The sequence below is a fragment of the Solea solea genome, chromosome 16 (assembly GCF_958295425.1).
Source record: "Solea solea chromosome 16, fSolSol10.1, whole genome shotgun sequence".
NCBI classification, from domain to species: Eukaryota; Metazoa; Chordata; class Actinopteri; order Pleuronectiformes; family Soleidae; genus Solea; species Solea solea.
In genome coordinates, this window is record NC_081149.1 from 3,443,701 (window position 1) to 3,465,761 (window position 22,061).

Consider the following 22,061-nt stretch of genomic DNA (forward strand, 5'->3'; position numbering starts at 1 on the left):
CACCTAGATTGTTCCTATTGATCTATTCCTCATTTTATCATACCTGGCCTTATGTCACTATATTTAAAATAAGGAATGCAATTGTGGTCATACATGAAACAGTTATTAAACACAGCTTTAATTCCGGCATGGTGAATGCTTCTACTTATCTGACAGGCATTTGTGCTCTTTTGCAGTGTGTGATGTGTGTCTATCTTTCAGCTATGAATACTGCTGTGGGTGGAGACAGTAGTACTTGATAGGGCCCTTCCCAGCGTGAAGCTGACCAATTCACCAACACCCAATCTCCTGGATTAATTGGCCCTCCTGTGGGTGCTGGATCTGGTTTTATTGACTAGTGTTGTTGTGCTTAGAATACATTACTCATGAGGCACACATTTTTCTTAGTAGTTTTAAAACCCATGTAGTAAATATGTTTATCTATTGTAGATACCATCCCTCCTGTTGAGACATGGGTAATCCCATGACTCAATATTGTAACAAATCTAAACAAAAGCTTTTCGTCTTAGATCAGTAATCGACACAGGTTGACTAAGTGGCTTTGTGACTATGTGTCCTGTTGCAGATCTCACCTTCATACCATTACAGTGTTGAAGTGGCAATTTACTACCGCCTTCATCTTCTCCAATTATTATTCTGCATGCTTCAGTATCGCATAAAAAAAGGTGTTTTATGATTATTAACCAACAGGGTGACTATGGCTTTTGGATCATACTCAAAAATACTTCAGTGTTTTCTAGTGAACATACTTCTTCTTCCTCCTCATCTTCTGTGTCCTGGTATGTATGTGTGTGTGTGAGTGCATGACCTGGTTTATTGACTAGCCATGCCGATGAATCGTCAACTCGTCTGGGTCCTCCATTTCTTCTCTGCTGTGGAATCCATGAAGAGAACACAGCATCCTACGTCTCTCCTCATAACTTCTAATATCTCCTGAGCTAATTGTCTAATACACTTTAGAGATGTCTATGGAAATATACATTATTCTACATTATTTCAGCCCTATAATGACTTAGTTTATGACCACTTCAGTTATCTTCTCATCACATCAACCACATCCACACAGCACACGCCTCTTCTCCTATAATGAGTTTCAACAACACTTATACCCCAATTACTATTTTTTATTTAATTAATATGTTAATTTATTAGTACTGTTGTTTTTATTAAAGGACCATCTCTCCACCAGCAGCTCTTCTGGCTTCACAGCCTGCAATGACCTCATGTCAAAACAGCTTTTCCCCACAAAAACTCTGCAGCCTGAGCCTATGTCACCAGGCACATAAAACAACACAAAGCCATGGCGCACACATTAAAACATCACAGAACACAAAACAACACAAGACAACACTTGGTCTAAATCTTAAATTTTACTTTTAGTCTCAATTTTACAGTTATATGTCGACAAATCTTAATTTTAACACTCTTTTTAAAACGTTTTCTCTTCTTTTCATCCTCTGCTCTCAATTTATTCTTTACGTTGTCTCACTTCCTTTTCTTTCTGCTTCTGCATTCCTCTCTTTCTTGCTTCTGCCCCTTCTTACTTCCCTTTGACTCTATCTTTTCTACCAGTTTTTTTTTTATATTCTTCTACCTGTAATTTTTCTCTAAACCCATACTTACTTTCCCATCTTTTTATATACTTTACATTATCTAAGGCCTTCTGGCCCATTCGTTTTGCATCACCTTCATATTAAACCTCGTCAGGTTCACAATAACATTTATAACAACTATTACAATTTCCCATTCTGATTTAAACCTTCAATTTTATTCATACTTTTATTTCAATGTTCCTTTTTTATTTATTTTTTTATTTTTTTATTTTTACCGGTCTTTTCATTTCTTTTTCTTATGAGTCCCTGACTCTTTCCTATGGGTCCCGGACCCTGACGTCTTTTTGTTTTCTCAGCCCTGAGGGATTAGTTTAAACCTTGTCCTTCCAAAGACAGTTTATTTTAGGTCCCTGCCCTAAATCTAAGAGAGTCCTGCTCTCCCAAGTCCCTGACTTGCTTTACTTATTTACAATGAGCTAGGATCGATCCATTTCATTTTTTTTACCGAATTGCTGTGCTCAATTTTCACTTCAGTAGAAGAATATCATGACTTACAGTTTCTTTCGAAATCTGGCACCACATATTCAAATTACTGTTGTTACTTTTTAGCTGAATTTTCTTTAAATTTATTTATTTGGAAATGGTTGTTTCTTACGCTTTTGATGATTTGAGTCCCTGACTCAATGTTTGTCTGGCTGATCCGGACTTTTAGGAGGATTTTTTTTTCTTACCTCCACCTTGCAGGGTCTTCAGGTCCGTTGATGTGAAGAGAGCGACAGATATTGGGGCCCCACGTTGGGCGCCAAGTTTTGTTAAAAGAATTGTTGAGATCCAGAGGAAGGAGATCAGAGTCAGCTCAGTGTCCAAACAAGGGTTTAATCTTGTACAAGAGGAGCATTCACAAAGCAACACACAGGCCAGTTACAAAGTGAAGACTCCCTGTCTTGGAGAAAACACATGGTATTTATCTGTCTCAATGGGTCTGCTATCACCCTGCCATAAGGTGCAGACCCATTGTCTCTATTCACAAGTCACCTCAAACAGTTACATTAACAATACAAAGGGTCAATGGTCACAGGTCACATCAAACGGTTGCATTGAACATTTGTCTTCATTTATTACATGAGGTACATAATTCCCATAACAGGTGTTTTGAAGCATCTGTGTATACTTGAATACAACTATGGCAAATGTCGATATAGGCTTGTATTGAATATGGATTCTGGCTCAACATTCCTCTGGCTCAACATCTGGAAGTATCCATGGTGCTATTGTTGACAGTGGAACTGTTGGGCTAATGCTGTGTTGGTCTACTGTAAGTTCTGATGCTGTTTGATTAATTTACCAGCCAAAGCTTTTTTGTTCCCTTTCTCTTTTTCCCAACATGGTTTTAATGATGATTCTGATTATGACCCTGTGGTCTGGTCCAGTAATTTGAGTTCTGAATGCTTCTTAGTTCTAGTGGAATTTCCCCCATTTCTATTTGGAGTGCTGATGTCGGGGTTGTCTTAAAGCTCCTGTGCATAATCTTAAAGACTTAAAGTGTGTCAACTTTTTTGAGATGTGTGCTTGCTGCAGATCCATATACTACACAACCATACTCAAACACTGATCTCAGTAATCCATCATATATATAGCCCTTAAAGCATTTTTTTTTTTTTTTTTTTTTTTTTAAACCTGTCCTGTCCAGTACCCAGGACATGTAATATGATTGACTGCATGCCTTTTGGTGTCGGACAGATTTGATATGTGCAGGACGAGTCTGGGATACTCGGAACTGCAGTATTTTTATTTATTTGTTTTATGATTATGTGTTGCGGGTAGCCGGACCGGACAGGGGGACAGGGAGTGGACTGACAAGGGGATGGGGAGTGAGCGGGGAGGAGGAAGGGAGGGGGGGGTGAGAGAGAGAGAGAGAGGGAGAAAAAAGAAGAGAGAAAGAGATCGAGAGGGAGAGAGAGTGAGAGAGAGAGAGAGCAAGGTGGACAACAGTATAATGCATGGGTTAGTACCATTGAATTGAAATTATATAAAGTAGACAGAACATACCGGATAAGACAGAACATAGGCAACTTTAGGATGACATTAGTGTGTTAGTAACAGGTTAATAACATTAAACAGTTGAAATTATTTAGTGTATACAGAACATACTTTCAGATACAGTTTATATAGTAATTGTTAACGACCACATCAAGAGAGTATGTCGGGGCTTACAACAGTTATATCAGTTAAATTTAATTTATCTTAGCGTGTTAGTGTGTGTGTGCGTGTGTGTGTGTGTGTGTGTGATCGCGCATATCAGTGTATATGTGCAGGGGTTGTCATTAGGTGTGATTGGAATCTGGGTGGGGGACCGTGCCAATGTCCGGCCAGTCCCCAGTGACGGGGCGAAAATCATCCAGGAGCCTAGGGCGCCCAGTAGCCGTACAGGGCAGGAGAGGCCCACAGCCACCACCCCCAGGATAGCAACGCATCCATCCCGCAGGGGGCCAGTCGGAGGAATGCGGGGGGGAAGCCCCCCCCACCCAGGGTCGACCCGAGACAGAGGCCGAACCACCCCACACCCAGGCAGGCCGCAGAGGCCCAGGGTCCCCGCACCCAGAGCTCGCCAGCGCCCAAGGGCAGGGCCAGCCCACCACCGGGGGGAGCAGAGCCCCCCCCAGACCGCCTACCGGGGAGGCGCGGTCAGATACCCACCACAGCCACCCCCACCGCCCCCCAGAAGCCAACCGCACGCCCCCCAGCCCAGGGAGGGACAGGCAGAGGCCCACGTAGGGCCACCAGCCAAGGGGGCCCCCAGAGACGGAAGAGAGGCAGACTCCCGAGCTGGTCCAGACCCCCCAGGTAGAGGCGGGGCCAGTGGTCCAAGGACTTGCCGCGCCCAACCCCACGGTGCCCCGGAGAGGGGCCCCCAACATCCAGGAGCACCTGCGCCCGCCGACGACCCCCGCCGGGTAAGCAGACTGCCGCCCACCACAGCACCTTCAGGAAGGTGCGTCATGATGGGCCACAACCATGCCTCCCGGACACCCCCCAGACCGAGCGCAGGGGACCCGATCCCCCACGTCCAGCGACGCCTCCTGGCCACCACTGCTGCCCTCACCCAGACCGCCAGTCCCAACACGGCCGGGGGGTGAGCAGGAACCGGGCGCTCAGGAGCGCACCCACGACCACCACCCCCCACCCCAGCCCACCGGTGAGTGATTTGGAGGTGTGTGCATGTGTGTGGTGTGTGATACGATGTATGTTGGTATCTGAGGTGCAGTTAAAATGGCGGAGGGAAATGTGGCACGGGCGTCCCACTGTTGGCAGACAGTGGAGCCGTCGACGTGTCTCTCGCCCACCAGGCCCTAATGTCTAACATGCGATAAAATTAGGGGAAGAGTGGCAGATCATCGGGGGGAACGGAGAGCGGCTCCACCATGTGATGGTCCCACCCCCCGACCCCCCATCAGCTCAGCCACACACCCCCCCCGGTGCCCTAGATGTGTGTGTTTAGATGTATCATCTGCGGTGGGGGGGGGGGCGTAGGGGGTGGGCAAGAGTGCCCCCCCCAAGTAGGGTGCCAGCTTCCTGACTGGCAGGGCCATATGCCCCAATCCCACCCACCCCCGGCCAAGAAGGGAGCAACCCGTCGAGGCCAGGGACAAGCCACGGCACCCCATGAGCGCCGCCGGGGCGGAGGACCAGATACCTCCACACCCGACCAGAAGGTAGGCCCCCGGTGAGAACACCATCCCCAACGAGGCCGGACCCACACCCAGGCCACCACGGCATTACCAATGGTGCCTCTCTGGAGAGTGAAGCTTGGAGAAGTTTGATCATTTGTTCTGACAGAGGCACTGGGTGAACTGTATAAAATTTTGATCCAGGAGATGAGTTCTTCTCCGAATCCAAATTTTTCCATTGTGGCAAGTAGGAATTTCCAGTTTACTCTATCAAATGCTTTTTCTGCATCTAGTGAAACCACTGCTGCTCTAAATTTATTGATTGTGCAGTAGTCTATTATATTTACTAATCTGCGTGTATTATTAGTTGAATGTCTATCCTTAATGAATCCTGTCTGATCTGGGTGAATTATGAAGGGGGTGATTTTTTCCAGTCTCCTTGCTAAGGCTTTGCAGATGATTTTAAGATCTGCGTTTATGACTGCGATGGGGCGATAGCTGGATGGGAGTGACGGGTCTTTCTCAGGTTTGAGGTGGAGACAGATATGTGCTGTATTTATGTGTGTGGGGAGAGTGTTACTTTCCTTGATTTTTATTATCATTTTATAGAATGTTGGTGCTCGTATGGACCAGAATGTTTTGTAGAATTCCACTGGGAATCCGTCTGGTCCTGGGGCTTTCCTGTTTGGCATATGGTGTAGGGCCTCATTTAGTTCAGCTATTGTGATATGGGACTCCATAGACTTAACCTGTTCATTATTAAGTTTAGGTAGATCTATGGAGTTTAAAAATGTGATTATGTCTGTACTTGATGAGTTATTGTTTGATGAGTATAAGTTTTTATAGAAATCTCTAAAAATTTTGTTTATTTCTTCCGGTGCATGGGTTAGTTTACCGTCTGAGTCTTTTATAGAGTGGATAGTTGTTTTTTCTTTGTTTAATTTAAGTTGGTTAGCTAGGTATTTACTGGATTTATTGTTATGTTCAAAGTTTTCCAAGCGTAATCTCTCCAGTTGGAACTGCGTTTTCCTTTCTATTATTTTGTTTAATTCAAGTTTTAATTTTCTTATATTATTCAGCAAGTTCTCATCTTGGGATGCAGCATAGACAGTCTCTAATGTTTTTATTTTATGTTGTAGTTCTAATTCCAGTAGGTTTCTTTCTTCTTTTTAAATGAGGAGTATGAGATTATTCTACCCCTCATAACTGCTTTTGCTGCCTCCCAGAGGATATCTGGTTGTGTTCCTGGCAGGTCGTTTGTTTCTAGAAATATTAACCACTCTTTTTCAAAGTATTTGATGAAATTTGGATCATCTAGTAATGATGTATTAAATCTCCAGTTTCTGATTGGTGGTGTGATGGCCTTATTAGTTATCTTTAGTGAAACTGGTGCATGGTCACTAATGGTGATAGGGTGAATCAAAGTGTCTGTGACGTCTGATAGAATTGAGCTGTTGGTGAGAAAGAAGTCAAGCTCTCTTTGGCTGGCCAATCACAACACAGTCCACGAACTGGGGGTGTGATTTTGGTCTGAAACAGCGCGGCTGACAAGAACGTCAGTGACGAGATATTTTGATCGGCTCGTTTGCAGCGACAAGGAGGTTTTTAACCATGAAAACAAGTTAATATATGTAAGTAGACCTCCATAACTAACATATATGTGACCATGAAAACAAGTTAATATATGTAAGTAGACCTCCATAACTAACATATATGTGACCATGAAAACAAGGTAATATACAGTATGTAAGTAGACCTCCATAACTAACATATATGTGACCATGAAAACAAGTTAATATATGTAAGTAGACCTCCATAACTAACATATATGTGACCATGAAAACAAGTTAATATATGTGAGTAGACCTCCATACCTAACATATATGTGACCATGAAAACAAGTTTATATACTGTATGTGAGAAGACCTCCATAACTAACATATATGTGACCATGAAACAAGTTAATATATGTAAGTAGACCTCCATAACTAACATATATGTGACCAGGAAAACAAGTTAATATATGTAAGTAGACCTCCATAACTAACATATATGTGACCATGTGTGACCTCCATAACTCACATATATGTGACCATGAAAACAAGTTAATATATGTAAGTAGACCTCCATAACTAACATATATGTGACCATGAAAACAAGTTAATATATGTGAGTAGACCGCCATAACTAACATATATGTGACCATGAAAACAAGTTAATATATGTCAGTAGACCTCCATAACTAACATATATGTGACCATGAAAACAAGTTAATATATGTAAGTAGACCTCCATAACTAACATATATGTGACCATGAAAACAAGTTAATATATGTCAGTAGACCTCCATAACTAACATATATGTGACCATGGAAACAAGTTAATATATGTCAGTAGATATCCATTACTAACAAATATGTGACCATGAAAACAAGTTAATATATGTAAGTAGACCTCCATAACTAACATATATGTGACCATGAAAACAAGTTAATATATGTAAGTAGACCTCCATAATTAACATATATGTGACCATGAAAACAAGTTAATATATGTAAGTAGACCTCCATAACTAACATATATGTGACCATGAAAACAAGGTAATATACAGTATGTAAGTAGACCTCCATAACTAACATATATGTGACCATGAAAACAAGTTAATATATGTAAGTAGACCTCCATAACTAACATATATGTGACCATGAAAACAAGTTAATATATGTGAGTAGACCTCCATACCTAACATATATGTGACCATGAAAACAAGTTAATATATGTAAGTAGACCTCCATAACTAACATATATGTGACCATGAAAACAAGTTAATATATGTGAGTAGACCGCAATAACTAACATATATGTGACCATGAAAACAAGTTAATATATGTCAGTAGACCTCCATAACTAACATATATGTGACCATGAAAACAAGTTAATATATGTAAGTAGACCTCCATAACTAACATATATGTGACCATGAAAACAAGTTAATATATGTCAGTAGACCTCCATAACTAACATATATGTGACCATGAAAACAAGTTAATTATGTCAGTAGATATCCATTACTAACATATATGTGACCATGAAAACAAGTTAATATATGTCAGTAGACCTCCATAACTAACATATATGTGACCATGAAAACAAGTTAATATATGTCAGTAGACCTCCATAACTAACATATATGTGACCATGAAAACAAGTTAAGATATGTAAGTAGACCTCCATAACTAACATATATGTGACCATGAAAACAAGTTAAGACATGTAAGTAGACCTCCATAACTAACATATATGTGACCATGAAAACAAGTTAATATATGTAAGTAGACCTCCATAACTAACATATATGTGACCATATATGTGACCATGAAAACAAGTTAATATATGTAAGTAGACCTCCATAACTAACATATATGTGACCATATATGTGACCATGAAAACAAGTTAATATATGTAAGTAGACCTCCATAACTAACATATATGTGACCATGAAAACAAGTTAATATATGTCAGTAGACCTCCATAACTAACATATATGTGACCATGAAAACAAGTTAATATATGTCAGTAGATATCCATTACTAACAAATATGTGACCATGAAAACAAGTTAATATATGTAAGTAGACCTCCATAACTAACATATATGTGACCATGAAAACAAGTTAATATATGTAAGTAGACCTCCATAATTAACATATATGTGACCATGAAAACAAGTTAATATATATAAGTAGACCTCCATAACTAACATATATGTGACCATGAAAACAAGGTAATATACAGTATGTAAGTAGACCTCCATAACTAACATATATGTGACCATGAAAACAAGTTAATATATGTAAGTAGACCTCCATAACTAACATATATGTGACCATGAAAACAAGTTAATATATGTGAGTAGACCTCCATACCTAACATATATGTGACCATGAAAACAAGTTAATATATGTAAGTAGACCTCCATAACTAACATATATGTGACCATGAAAACAAGTTAATATATGTGAGTAGACCGCAATAACTAACATATATGTGACCATGAAAACAAGTTAATATATGTCAGTAGACCTCCATAACTAACATATATGTGACCATGAAAACAAGTTAATATATGTAAGTAGACCTCCATAACTTACATATATGTGACCATGAAAACAAGTTAATATATGTCAGTAGACCTCCATAACTAACATATATGTGACCATGAAAACAAGTTAATTATGTCAGTAGATATCCATTACTAACATATATGTGACCATGAAAACAAGTTAATATATGTAAGTAGACCTCCATAACTAACATATATGTGACCATGAAAACAAGTTAATATATGTCAGTAGACCTCCATAACTAACATATATGTGACCATGAAAACAAGTTAAGATATGTAAGTAGACCTCCATAACTAACATATATGTGACCATGAAAACAAGTTAAGATATGTAAGTAGACCTCCATAACTAACATATATGTGACCATGAAAACAAGTTAATATATGTAAGTAGACCTCCATAACTAAAATATATGTGACCATGAAAACAAGTTAATATATGTGAGTAGACCTCCATAACTAACATATATGTGACCATGAAAACAAGTTAATATATGTGAGTAGACCTCCATAACTAACATATATGTGACCATGAAAACAAGTTAAGATATGTAAGTAGACCTCCATAACTAACATATATGTGACCATGAAAACAAGTTAATATATGTAAGTAGACCTCCATAACTAACATATATGTGACCATATATGTGACCATGAAAACAAGTTAATATATGTAAGTAGACCTCCATAACTAAAATATATGTGACCATGAAAACAAGTTAATATATGTGAGTAGACCTCCATAACTAACATATATGTGACCATGAAAACAAGTTAATATATGTGAGTAGACCTCCATAACTAACATATATGTGACCATGAAAACAAGTTAATATATGTGAGTAGACCTCCATAACTAACATATATGTGACCATGAAAACAAGTTAAGATATGTAAGTAGACCTCCATAACTAACATATATGTGACCATGAAAACAAGTTAATATATGTAAGTAGACCTCCATAACTAACATATATGTGACCATATATGTGACCATGAAAACAAGTTAATATATGTAAGTAGACCTCCATAACTAAAATATATGTGACCATGAAAACAAGTTAATATATGTGAGTAGACCTCCATAACTAACATATATGTGACCATGAAAACAAGTTAATATATGTGAGTAGACCTCCATAACTAACATATATGTGACCATGAAAACAAGTTAAGATATGTAAGTAGACCTCCATAACTAACATATATGTGACCATGAAAACAAGTTAATATATGTAAGTAGACCTCCATAACTAACATATATGTGACCATATATGTGACCATGAAAACAAGTTAATATATGTAAGTAGACCTCCATAACTAAAATATATGTGACCATGAAAACAAGTTAATATATGTGAGTAGACCTCCATAACTAACATATATGTGACCATGAAAACAAGTTAATATATGTAAGTAGACCTCCATAACTAACATATATGTGACCATATATGTGACCATGAAAACAAGTTAATATATGTAAGTAGACCTCCATAACTAAAATATATGTGACCATGAAAACAAGTTAATATATGTGAGTAGACCTCCATAACTAACATATATGTGACCATGAAAACAAGTTAATATATGTGAGTAGACCTCCATAACTAACATATATGTGACCATGAAAACAAGTTAATATATGTGAGTAGACCTCCATAACTAACATACTGTATATGTGACCAGGAAAACAAGTTAATATATGTGAGTAGACCTCCATAACTAACATATATGTGACCATGAAAACAAGTTAATATATGTGAGTAGACCTCCATAACTAACATATATGTGACCATGAAAACAAGTTAATATATGTGAGTAGACCTCCATAACTAACATATATGTGACCATGAAAACAAGTTAATATATGTAAGTAGACCTCCATAACTAACATATACGTGACCATGAAAACAAGTTAATATATGTGAGTAGACCGCCATAACTAACATATACATGACCATGAAAACAAGTTAATATTTGTAAGTAGACCTCCATAACTAACATATACGTGACCATAAAAACAAGTAAATATATGTAAGTAGACCTCCATAACTAACATATATTTGCAATACAAGCATTCAATGTCACCTTTAAGTATTCAGCTACACAAATGGTACAAAATAAACACAACATCATATAAAACTGCAATGTTGAAATTAAGATATGTTAAATAATAATATTTTAAATAAAACAATAAATACGGTCTGATAATAAAATTAATAACCTTGAACTAAAACAATAATACGTTCATGCTTTGACAAATTAAATACAACCGGAGACCAGAGCCTTAGTGTTGGACACAGTTAACAATGAGCCGCTGGTGTGTTTTAAGTCCCTCCTCACAGTAGCTCCCTCCTCACTAGCTCCTCCTCACAGTAGCTCCCTCCTCACAGTAGCTCCTCCTCACTGGTTCCTCCTCGTAGTAGCTCCTCCTCACTAGTTCCTCCTCACAGTAGCTCCTCCTCACTAGTTCCTCCTCACAGTAGCTCCTCCTCACCAGTAGCTCCTCCTCACTAGTTCCTCCTCACAGTAGCTCCTCCTCACTAGTTCCTCCTCACAGTAGCTCCTCCTCACAGTAGCTCCTCCTTACTAGTTCCTCCTCACAGTAGCTCCCTCCTCACTGTAGCTCCTCCTCACAGTAGCTCCTCCTTACTAGTTCCTCCTCACAGTAGCTCCCTCCTCACTGTAGCTCCTCCTCACAGTAGCTCCCTCCTCACTAGCTCCTCCTCATAGTAGCTCCTTCTCACCAGTAGCTCCTCCTCACTAGTTCCTCCTCACAGTAGCTTCTCTTCACTAGTTCCTCCTCACAGTAGCTCCTCCTCACAATAGCTCCTTCTCACCAGTAGCTCCTCTTCACTAGTTCCTCCTCACTGTAGATCCTCCTCACAGTAGCTCCCTCCTCACTAGCTCCTCCTCACAGTAGCTTCTCCTCACAGTAGCTCCTTCTCACCAGTAGCTCCTCCTCACTAGCTCCTCCTCACAGTAGCTGCTCCTCACTAGTTCCTCCTCACAGTAGCTCCTGCTAACTAGTTCCTCCTCACAGTAGCTCCTCCTCACTAGTTCCTCCTCCTTACAGTAGCTCCTCCTCACCAGTAGCTCCTCCTCACAGTAGCTCCTCCTCACTAGTTCCTCCTCACAGTAGCTCCTCCTCACAGTAGCTCCCTCCTCACTGTAGCTCCTCCTCACAGTAGCTCTCTCCTCACTAACTCCTTCTCACAGTAGCTCCTCCTCACAATAGCTCCTTCTCACCAGTAGCTCCTCCTCACTAGTTCCTCCTCCTTACAGTAGCTCCTCCTCACCAGTAGCTCCTCCTCACAGTAGCTCCTCCTCACTAGTTCCTCCTCACAGTAGCTCCTCCTCACAGTAGCTCCCTCCTCACTGTAGCTCCTCCTCACAGTAGCTCTCTCCTCACTAACTCCTCCTCACAGTAGCTCCTCCTCACAATAGCTCCTTCTCACCAGTAGCTCCTCCTCACTAGTTCCTCCTCACTGTAGATCCTCCTCACAGTAGCTCCCTCCTCACTAGCTCCTCCTCACAGTAGCTTCTCCTCACAGTAGCTCCTTCTCACCAGTAGCTCCTCCTCACTAGTTTCTTCTCACAGTAGCTCCTCCTCACCAGTAGCTCCTCCCCACAGTAGCTCCCTCCTCACTAGCTCGTCCTCACAGTAGCTCCTCCTCACTAGTTCCTCCTCACACTAGTTCCTCCTCACAGTAGCTCCTCCTCACCAGTACCTCCTCCTCACAGTAGCTCCTCCTCACAGTAGCTGCTCCTCACTAGTTCCTCCTCACAGTAGCTCCTCCTCACTAGTTCCTCCTCACAGTAGCTCCTCCTCACAGTAGCTCCTCCTCACCAGTAGCTCCTCCTCACAGTAGCTCCTCCTCACCAGTAGCTCCTCCTCACTAGTTCCTCCTCACAGTAGCTCCTCCTCACTAGTTCCTCCTCACAGTAGCTCCTCCTCAAAGTAGCTCCCTCCTCACAGTAGCTCCTCCTCACTGGTTCCTCCTCCTCACTAATTCCTCCTCACAGTAGCTCCCTCCTCACTAGCTCCTCCTCGCAGTAGCTCCTTCTCACTGGTTCCTCCTCACAGTAGCTCCTCCTCAATAGTCGTAGTCGTAAAAAAAGTCGTAAAAAAAGTCGTAAATGTACGAGAATAAAGATGTGAATTTACGAGAATAAACTCGTAAATTTACGAGGTTAAAGTCGTAAATTTGCGAGAATAAAGTCGTAAATTTACGAGGTTAAAGTCGTGAGTATGAAGTCTTAATTTACAAGGTTTAAGTCGTAAAATTACGAGAATGAAGTAAAAAATTTATGAGAGTAAGGCGTGAGTATGGAGTCTTAATTTACGAGGTTAAAGTCGTAAATTTACAAGATTAAAGTTGTGAGTATAAGGTCTTAATTTACGAGGCTAAAGTCGCGAATTTAAGAGAATAAAGTCGTAAATTTACGAGATTAAAGTCATGAGTATGAAGTCTTAATTTACGAGGTTAAAGTCATGAGTATGAAATCTTAATTTACGAGAGTAAAGTCGTGAGTATGAAGTCTTAATTTACGAGGTTAAAGTCATAAATTTACGAGATTAAGGTCGTGAGTATGAAGTCTTAATTTACAAGGTTAAAGTCGTAAAATTACGAGAATAAAGTAAAAAATTTACGAGAGTAAAGGCATGAGTATGAAGTCTTAATTTACGAGAGTAAAGTCATGAGTATGAAGTCTTAATTTACGAGGTTAAAGTCGTAAATTTACGAGGTTAGAGTCGTGAGTATGAAGTCTTAATTTACGAGGTTAAAGTCATGAGTATGAAATCTTAATTTACGAGAGTAAAGTCGTGAGTATGAAGTCTTAATTTACGAGGTTAAAGTCATAAATTTACGAGATTGAGGTTGTGAGTATGAAGTCTTAATTTACAAGGTTAAAGTCGTAAAATTACGAGAATAAAGTAAAAAATTTACGAGAGTAAAGGCATGAGTATGAAGTCTTAATTTACGAGAGTAAAGTCATGAGTATGAAGTCTTAATTTACGAGGTTAAAGTCGTAAATTTACGAGGTTAGAGTCGTGAGTATGAAGTCTTAATTTACGAGGTTAAAGTCGTAAATTTACGAGGTTAAAGTCGTGAGTATGAAGTCTTAATTTACGAGATTAAAGTCATAAATTTACGAGATTAAAGTCATGAGTATGAAGTCTTAATTTACGAGATTAAAGTCATGAGTATAAGGTCTTAATTTACGAGGCTGAATTCGCGAATTTAAGAGAATAAAGTCGTAAATTTACGAGATTAAAGTCATGAGTATGAAATCTTAATTTACGAGGTTAAAGTCGTAAATTTACGAGGTTAGAGTCATGAGTATGAAGTCTTAATTTACGAGGTTAAAGTCGTAAATTTACAAGATTAAAGTTGTGAGTATAAGGTCTTAATTTACGAGGCTAAAGTCGCGAATTTAAGAGAATAAAGTCGTAAATTTACGAGATTAAAGTCATGAGTATGAAGTCTTAATTTACGAGGTTAAAGTCATGAGTATGAAATCTTAATTTACGAGAGTAAAGTCGTGAGTATGAAGTCTTAATTTACGAGGTTAAAGTCATAAATTTACGAGATTAAGGTCGTGAGTATGAAGTCTTAATTTACAAGGTTAAAGTCGTAAAATTACGAGAATAAAGTAAAAAATTTACGAGAGTAAAGGCATGAGTATGAAGTCTTAATTTACGAGAGTAAAGTCATGAGTATGAAGTCTTAATTTACGAGGTTAAAGTCGTAAATTTACGAGGTTAGAGTCGTGAGTATGAAGTCTTAATTTACGAGGTTAAAGTCATGAGTATGAAATCTTAATTTACGAGAGTAAAGTCGTGAGTATGAAGTCTTAATTTACGAGGTTAAAGTCATAAATTTACGAGATTGAGGTTGTGAGTATGAAGTCTTAATTTACAAGGTTAAAGTCGTAAAATTACGAGAATAAAGTAAAAAATTTACGAGAGTAAAGGCATGAGTATGAAGTCTTAATTTACGAGAGTAAAGTCATGAGTATGAAGTCTTAATTTACGAGGTTAAAGTCGTAAATTTACGAGGTTAGAGTCGTGAGTATGAAGTCTTAATTTACGAGGTTAAAGTCGTAAATTTACGAGGTTAAAGTCGTGAGTATGAAGTCTTAATTTACGAGATTAAAGTCATAAATTTACGAGATTAAAGTCATGAGTATGAAGTCTTAATTTACGAGATTAAAGTCATGAGTATAAGGTCTTAATTTACGAGGCTGAATTCGCGAATTTAAGAGAATAAAGTCGTAAATTTACGAGATTAAAGTCATGAGTATGAAATCTTAATTTACGAGGTTAAAGTCGTAAATTTACGAGGTTAGAGTCATGAGTATGAAGTCTTAATTTACGAGGTTAAAGTCGTAAATTTACAAGGTTAAAGATGTTAGTATGAAGTCTTAATTTACAAGGTTTAAGTCGTAAAATTACCAGAATAAAGTAAAAAATTTACGAGAGTAAAGGCATGAGTATGAAGTCTTAATTCACGAGAGTAAAGTCATGAGTATGAAGTCATAAATTTACGAGAATAAAGTGGTGAATTTACGAGAATAAAGTGGTGAATTTACGAGAATAAAGTCGTAAATTTACAAGGTTAAAGTCGTGAGTATGAAGTCTTAATTTACGAGGTTAAAGTCGCGAATTTAAGAGAATAAAGTCGTAAATTTACTAGATTAAAGTCATGAGTATGAAGTCTTAATTTACGAGGTTAAAGTCATGAGTATGAAATCTTAATTTACGAGGTTAAAGTCATAAATTTACGAGATTAAAGTCGTGAGTATAAGGTCTTAATTTACAAGGTTAAAGTCGCGAATTTAAGAGAATAAAGTCGTAAATTTACGAGATTAAAGTCGTGAGTATAAGGTCTTAATTTACAAGGTTAAAGTCGCGAATTTAAGAGAATAAAGTCGTAAATTTACGAGATTAAAGTCATGAGTATGAAGTCTTAATTTACGAGGTTAAAGTCATGAGTATGAAATCTTAATTTACGAGGTTAAAGTCGTAAATTTACGAGATTAAAGTCGTGAGTATGAAGTCTTAATTTACAAGGTTTAAGTCGTAAAATTACGAGAATAAAGTAAAAAATTTACGAGAGTAAAGGCATGAATATGAAGTCTTAATTTACCAGAGTAAAGTCATGAGTATGAAGTCATAAATTTGCGAGAATAAAGTCGTAAATTTACGAGGTTAAAGTCGTAAATTTACGAGGTTAAAGTCGTGAGTATGAAGTCTTAATTTACGAGGTTAAAGTCATAAATTTACGAGGTTAAAGTCGTGAGTATGATGTCTTAATTTACGAGGTTAAAGTCGTGAGTATGAAGTGTTAATTTACGAAGTTAAAGTCGTGAGTATGATGTCTTAATTTACGAGGTTAAAGTCGTGAGTATGAAGTCTTAATTTATGACGTTAAAGTCGTAATATTCTAACCTGTTGTTTTAGAAGAGGAGAGCAAGAAAACGCATCTTTTCTGCAGAAAGAACCAGGCGGTCTTGGAGGAAATGGCTGCTTTTGTGGAGCGGGAAATATTATGTTTATTATATTAATGTAATAATTTACATTTTCCAAAACAAATTTACAAAATGCAAAACACTTTTATAAATACTAATATAAAAGTGTTGCGTGTAACGCGTGCGCGTGCGCGTTAGACTCCTTGGTCCGTATTTCAAGAAGGGTCGAGTGGGTTGCCGACATCGCCACAGACACTTGGCGGACGATCTACGTGGGCTGCTCCCCGCCATGGCAAGGGGACGCGGTTGGGGAAGAGGGACCCCGTCCCCCGGGTCCCACCGACAAGCCCCGGTGAGGGAGGCGGCCGGCGGGCGGGAGAAGGCGCAGCGAGTACACATGTCAGCGGCCCCGCCACCTTTGCCCTGAGCCTTTCCAAGCCGACCAAGAGCCGGTCGATTGGTCACTTAAGTCCAGTGTAAACTTTTCCTACTGTGACTGTAAAAGAACGTGATTTGTTCGATGACTGAGTGACAGCTGACTGAACCGCCTGAGCAGCAAGTTTAACATATAATAAATCGCCATATAACTTATGCGCCATTGCTTTCGTGCAACTGACTTGAGGCTAAGTTAGTTGCAGACATTAAAACACTTGTAGAATAAAAGGTTTGGACTGATTACTTTCCTTCACACATTTTTGAGGAAGGGGGATTTTAAATAAAAACAAACAAAACATATGCTAAAGATAATAACACACTGCTAAATGCCACACACAGTAGAAATAAGTAATATCAGTCAGTCATCATCTACCGCTTCATCCTCCACCAGAGGGTCGCGGGGGTGCTGTGCCAATCTCAGCTACATCGGGCGATAGGTGGGGTACACCCTGGACAGTTCGCCAGTCCATCGCAGGGCCACACACAGATAGAGACAAACAACCATTCACTCTCACACTCACTCCTATAGTCAATTTAGAGTGTTCAATTTACCTAATCCCCACATTGCATGTTTTTGGACTGTGGGAGGAAGCCGGAGAACCCAGAGAGAACCCACGCACACACGGGGAGAACATGCAAACTCCATGCAGAAAGGCCCTTGTTCCAACCGGGGCTCGAACCCAGGTCTTCTCGCTGCAAGGCGAGAGTGCTAACCACTACACCACCGTGTGGCCCGAAATAAGTAATATACTTTTATTTATTTCTCCTGTGGAAAACAATCCCTCACCCTAATGTTTTGAAGATCAACTTTACTGTCTGTGGATCAACTTATACATTTCATAAACAATGGCAGTCTCTCCTCTGTCGCTTCAAAGCAATGCAGTCCATACATTACATATATACATTACCATTATCTATTGTTTCAGGAAGATGTGGTCATGCACATGTACTACATTGTGTAGCCATATGTGCTCAGTATTTGAGTGTGTATTTGTATATTGATTTGTATTTTATTTTTTATTTTATTACTAACTGCTATGCTTTGTTATTAGTCTATGGTAATGGAGTTTTTTTTAGGGCTAACAGAGGACAACAGGCGATGGGGTGGATAATTGTTGCTTAAAAACCCCAGAAATGTTGGTCTGTAACAATGTAATTCTGTATCATTAAATCTGCAGACTTGAATAAACTGTGGTATACAAAAGGAAATGAATGGAAACTTACTCTTGTATTAGGGCTGCTCCTATCCTCTCATCGGTGTCAGAATAAAGTAGAAAAAACATTATTTATGTGTTGGAATTGGAAATGATAACTTACTTACTTGCGACTCATACTGAGAGTCATAATTAAGTAATAATCTCAGAATTCTGAGAATGGTTTGAGCCAATATCGACGCCTGGTTGGTCTCTTTCTGGCCCAGCATTAAAAATAACTCCGGAAAGGTCATTTTTAACAAGCATTTTTTAGTTGTGAAGTAGTTTTCATATGCATATGCATAAACTGACTCTTGTTATCCATGTTCTGTCTTATGACAAGTACGCCATCTGGTGGCGACACTAGTACAGTGCACTGCTTTGCTGAACTGTACATCCAAAGAATTTCATTGCATTGTTTAAACAGCTGGGTTTTTTACTGTGCATATGAGAATAGACTTCTTGAATTTGAACTTATTTGTATCGAAGTGAAAATAGTGTTTAAAGTAGCATTTAATATTTAGTAACTTCACATTTTTGGATTGCAGTTTGTTGGTTCAGAAAAAAGATTCTGATGTATTTTCCTATAATAACGATGGTGTGCAGTGCTAAACAGATATATTTACCTGTCATAAAAATGAGAAAACATAAATATATTACAAATCTTTCAAAAAACAAAATTGAATTCAACTCATTTTTACCCAAATTTGAGTCACCTCACTGGACTTCTTCTCTGAGAAGTCAGAAATGAATCAAGAATAACATTCAACCACAAAAACATTTTTTTTCTCTTCAGGAATTCAAATAAATAAATAAACATAATCATTTTCTGACATTTTCAGATTTTTTGTAAAACCGTAAATTTTAAATTTCATGGATAACAATAATCATTCTATTTTAAATTAATTCAGTTAAAGAGCTTCCACATACTGGTGTATTAAGCATTAGAGAACAAAAACATCTATTTTTAAGCACCGCATGTGTTTTCAAATAGGCTCCTGTGTCATATGTATGTATATGTATACATATTGTGTATGACTTGATTAAAACTTCCATCCATCTTCTACCGCTCACACGGGGAGAACATTTAAACTCCATTTAGGCCCTTGTCTTGCTGATCCACCCGTGTGGCCTTGAGCACAACCTGACAATTACAATAAAACACTTCATAAAACTTAGATTAGGGCCACATCGTGCCAGAAGAAGGATGCTACACAGAGTCAGCTTACTGCAGCTTCAACAATCACTGGAATGTACTTGACAACTCGCACCATCGAATAGCTCCATGGTTGTAAGTGTAGGTGATTGTCTAGTGTGGATGAGCTCTTAAACCCAACGTGTGACAACCAACACACTTTTGTCTAATTACTGAGATAAACTTTCTTTTTCTATCCTCATCCCTCTGATTTTCATCTGTTTGTTTTCCCTTTTCAGCAAAAGACTTTAACTGCTCTCTGAACCTTAATGAACTTGACTCCTTCTCCTTGCCATCACTTACCTACATTCCTCGTGTCTAAAAATAACCTCCGTCAAGGCCGTGTGGGATTTGGCGTAACACAATTACACCCCTCTGCTGCTCCTTCTTTATCTGTATCTCTCTGTGTGTCTCTCTGCACTCCCCTGCGTCTCTCTCACTGGCCTATAATGGGAGACAATTAGCAGAGAAAGGTTCTTTTATTAATTAGATGGTAGCAAGGGATGAGCCAAAGAGGGTCTTGTTTGAGAGATGGAAGGAAGAGGGGACGTGGTGAGGAGTGTCGGGGGTAACGCGATGTAACGCGATGCGTTACAGTAACATATTCTTGTGGTAACAAAGTAAACACCTTACAAATGCTTTTTTCCTTACTTTTACTTTACAGATATGAGGCTCTTATGGCTTTGGTCACAGATCGATGCGGGATGTGTTGCTGCGTGGTTGTCGTCCGCGTGGAAAGATTTCAGCGATATTTTGTCACATCTAGTCAAGTAGTTGTTTTTGCTTTAACTCAACCAATGGCTCCCACATCACCACGGTAACTTGGGCTCTGTATGTAATCTAGTCTCAGCCAGGTAATGCTCAGCATCTGAGATTAAAATGCTTGAAAACACGACTGTCACTTTACTGTTTCTTTTCTATGTGATATTGTCGATGAGAGAGTTAACTTCTAAGGTGTATGTTATTTTATTAACGATGGTGACACTGAACAAAGTCTAGCAATAAATCTTTATTCACAAAATCATTAATCCTCCTCTCTTTTGTTGCAGGTGTTCATATTTCATTTATTTAGTAAATGTAACATGTCTGTAATGTGCAATGTGATATTTCACAATGTATTCATTTGATCGAACCTTTATTTTATTTAACCAGGAAGTCATTCACTCTCAGTGTCCAATTTACCTAATCCCCATATTGCATGTTTTTGGACTATGGGAGAAAACCCACACGCACATGGGGAGAATATGCAAAGGTAGGAGCGCTAACCACTACACCAACCGTGTGGCCGTTAAACAAACGTATACTTATAATCATAAATCTTGAATAAATGGTTAGGAAAATTCAACAAATTTGCTTGGGGACGCCCCCCTAAATAAATGTCCCCAAAAATCCATCTGTGGGCCCCGACTCAGTAATTGGGTATCACTGGTCTATGACGTGTTTCCATTGTGGTACGGTTCAGTTTGGTACAGTACCTGTACAGTAACAGTGCCTTTTAGTTGGTGGGTGGGGTGTGGGCTGTGCCCGATGGCTGCAGAGCAGGAAAAACGAGCTGCTGGACGTCCTCCTTTGTTGTCCTTTGTCGTTCATTGTTGTCACGACAGCATCAGCAGCTCTGTTTTCCTGCTCGGTTTGCTCATTGCCTCAACAAGATGTCAAAGTTAGAACAGACGACGGGCGTTTGCCTGTTGATCAAAGGTGTGTCAGCTGAATGTCTCTCTCGTCCATTCAGCTGACCGTCTAACCGGACAGTACCACTGTAGTTCCACTTCTACTCTGGTACCGCTAAGGAAGACTGTCACAGGGTTGAATGGTAGGGACGGATTATTTTTGTCCTGTACTGAGAACAGAGTGAGTCAGGTCACTTGAGGTCATCACTTTTCCTCCATCATGCTCATTCTAAATATAACAGCTAGGGATGGGTATCGAAAACTGGTTCTTGTTGAGAACCGGTTCCGACTGTTTTGATTCCTTGGAATCGTTTGCCAGTTTTGCAAACGATTCCCTTATCGATTCCGAGCGGGCGCGAATGACGTCACCACGCACGTTGCGTAGCTTACGCAAGATAGGTACGCAACGTGCGTAGCGACGTCCAGTGCAGTGCAGCCGGCAACATGGCACCCAAGCGGTACAAACGCTCGAAAGTGTGGTTACATTTCACGAGAAAGGGTGACAACAGGGTAACTTGCAATATTTGCAAAGTGGAGATTTCATCAACGGGAGGAAATACTACCAATATGCAGAAACATTTGCGCACACAGCATGCGATAACTTTGAATGAATGTCGCGTTTTCGATACGCTCCGGAGTGATTCTCAACCCAGCAGCAGCAGCAGCAGCAGCAGCAACGTTAGCATGTCCTCCTCTGCTGTTAATACCGCAGGTAACAACACTGCCTATCATGTTAGCGCCATTTG

The 22,061-nt window shown here is 39.4% G+C and overlaps 1 protein-coding gene across 1 annotated transcript; it reads left to right on the forward strand.

Annotated features, from left to right (window-relative positions):
* The first annotated feature begins 3,553 nt into the window (after window positions 1-3,553).
* Window positions 3,554-4,690, forward strand: LOC131475223 (basic salivary proline-rich protein 4-like). Its single transcript, XM_058653187.1, has 2 exons — window positions 3,554-3,557; window positions 3,882-4,690. Exons 1-2 carry the CDS (start codon window positions 3,554-3,556, stop codon window positions 4,688-4,690), a joined length of 813 nt encoding a protein of 270 aa, XP_058509170.1.
* The last annotated feature ends 17,371 nt before the right edge of the window (window positions 4,691-22,061 follow it).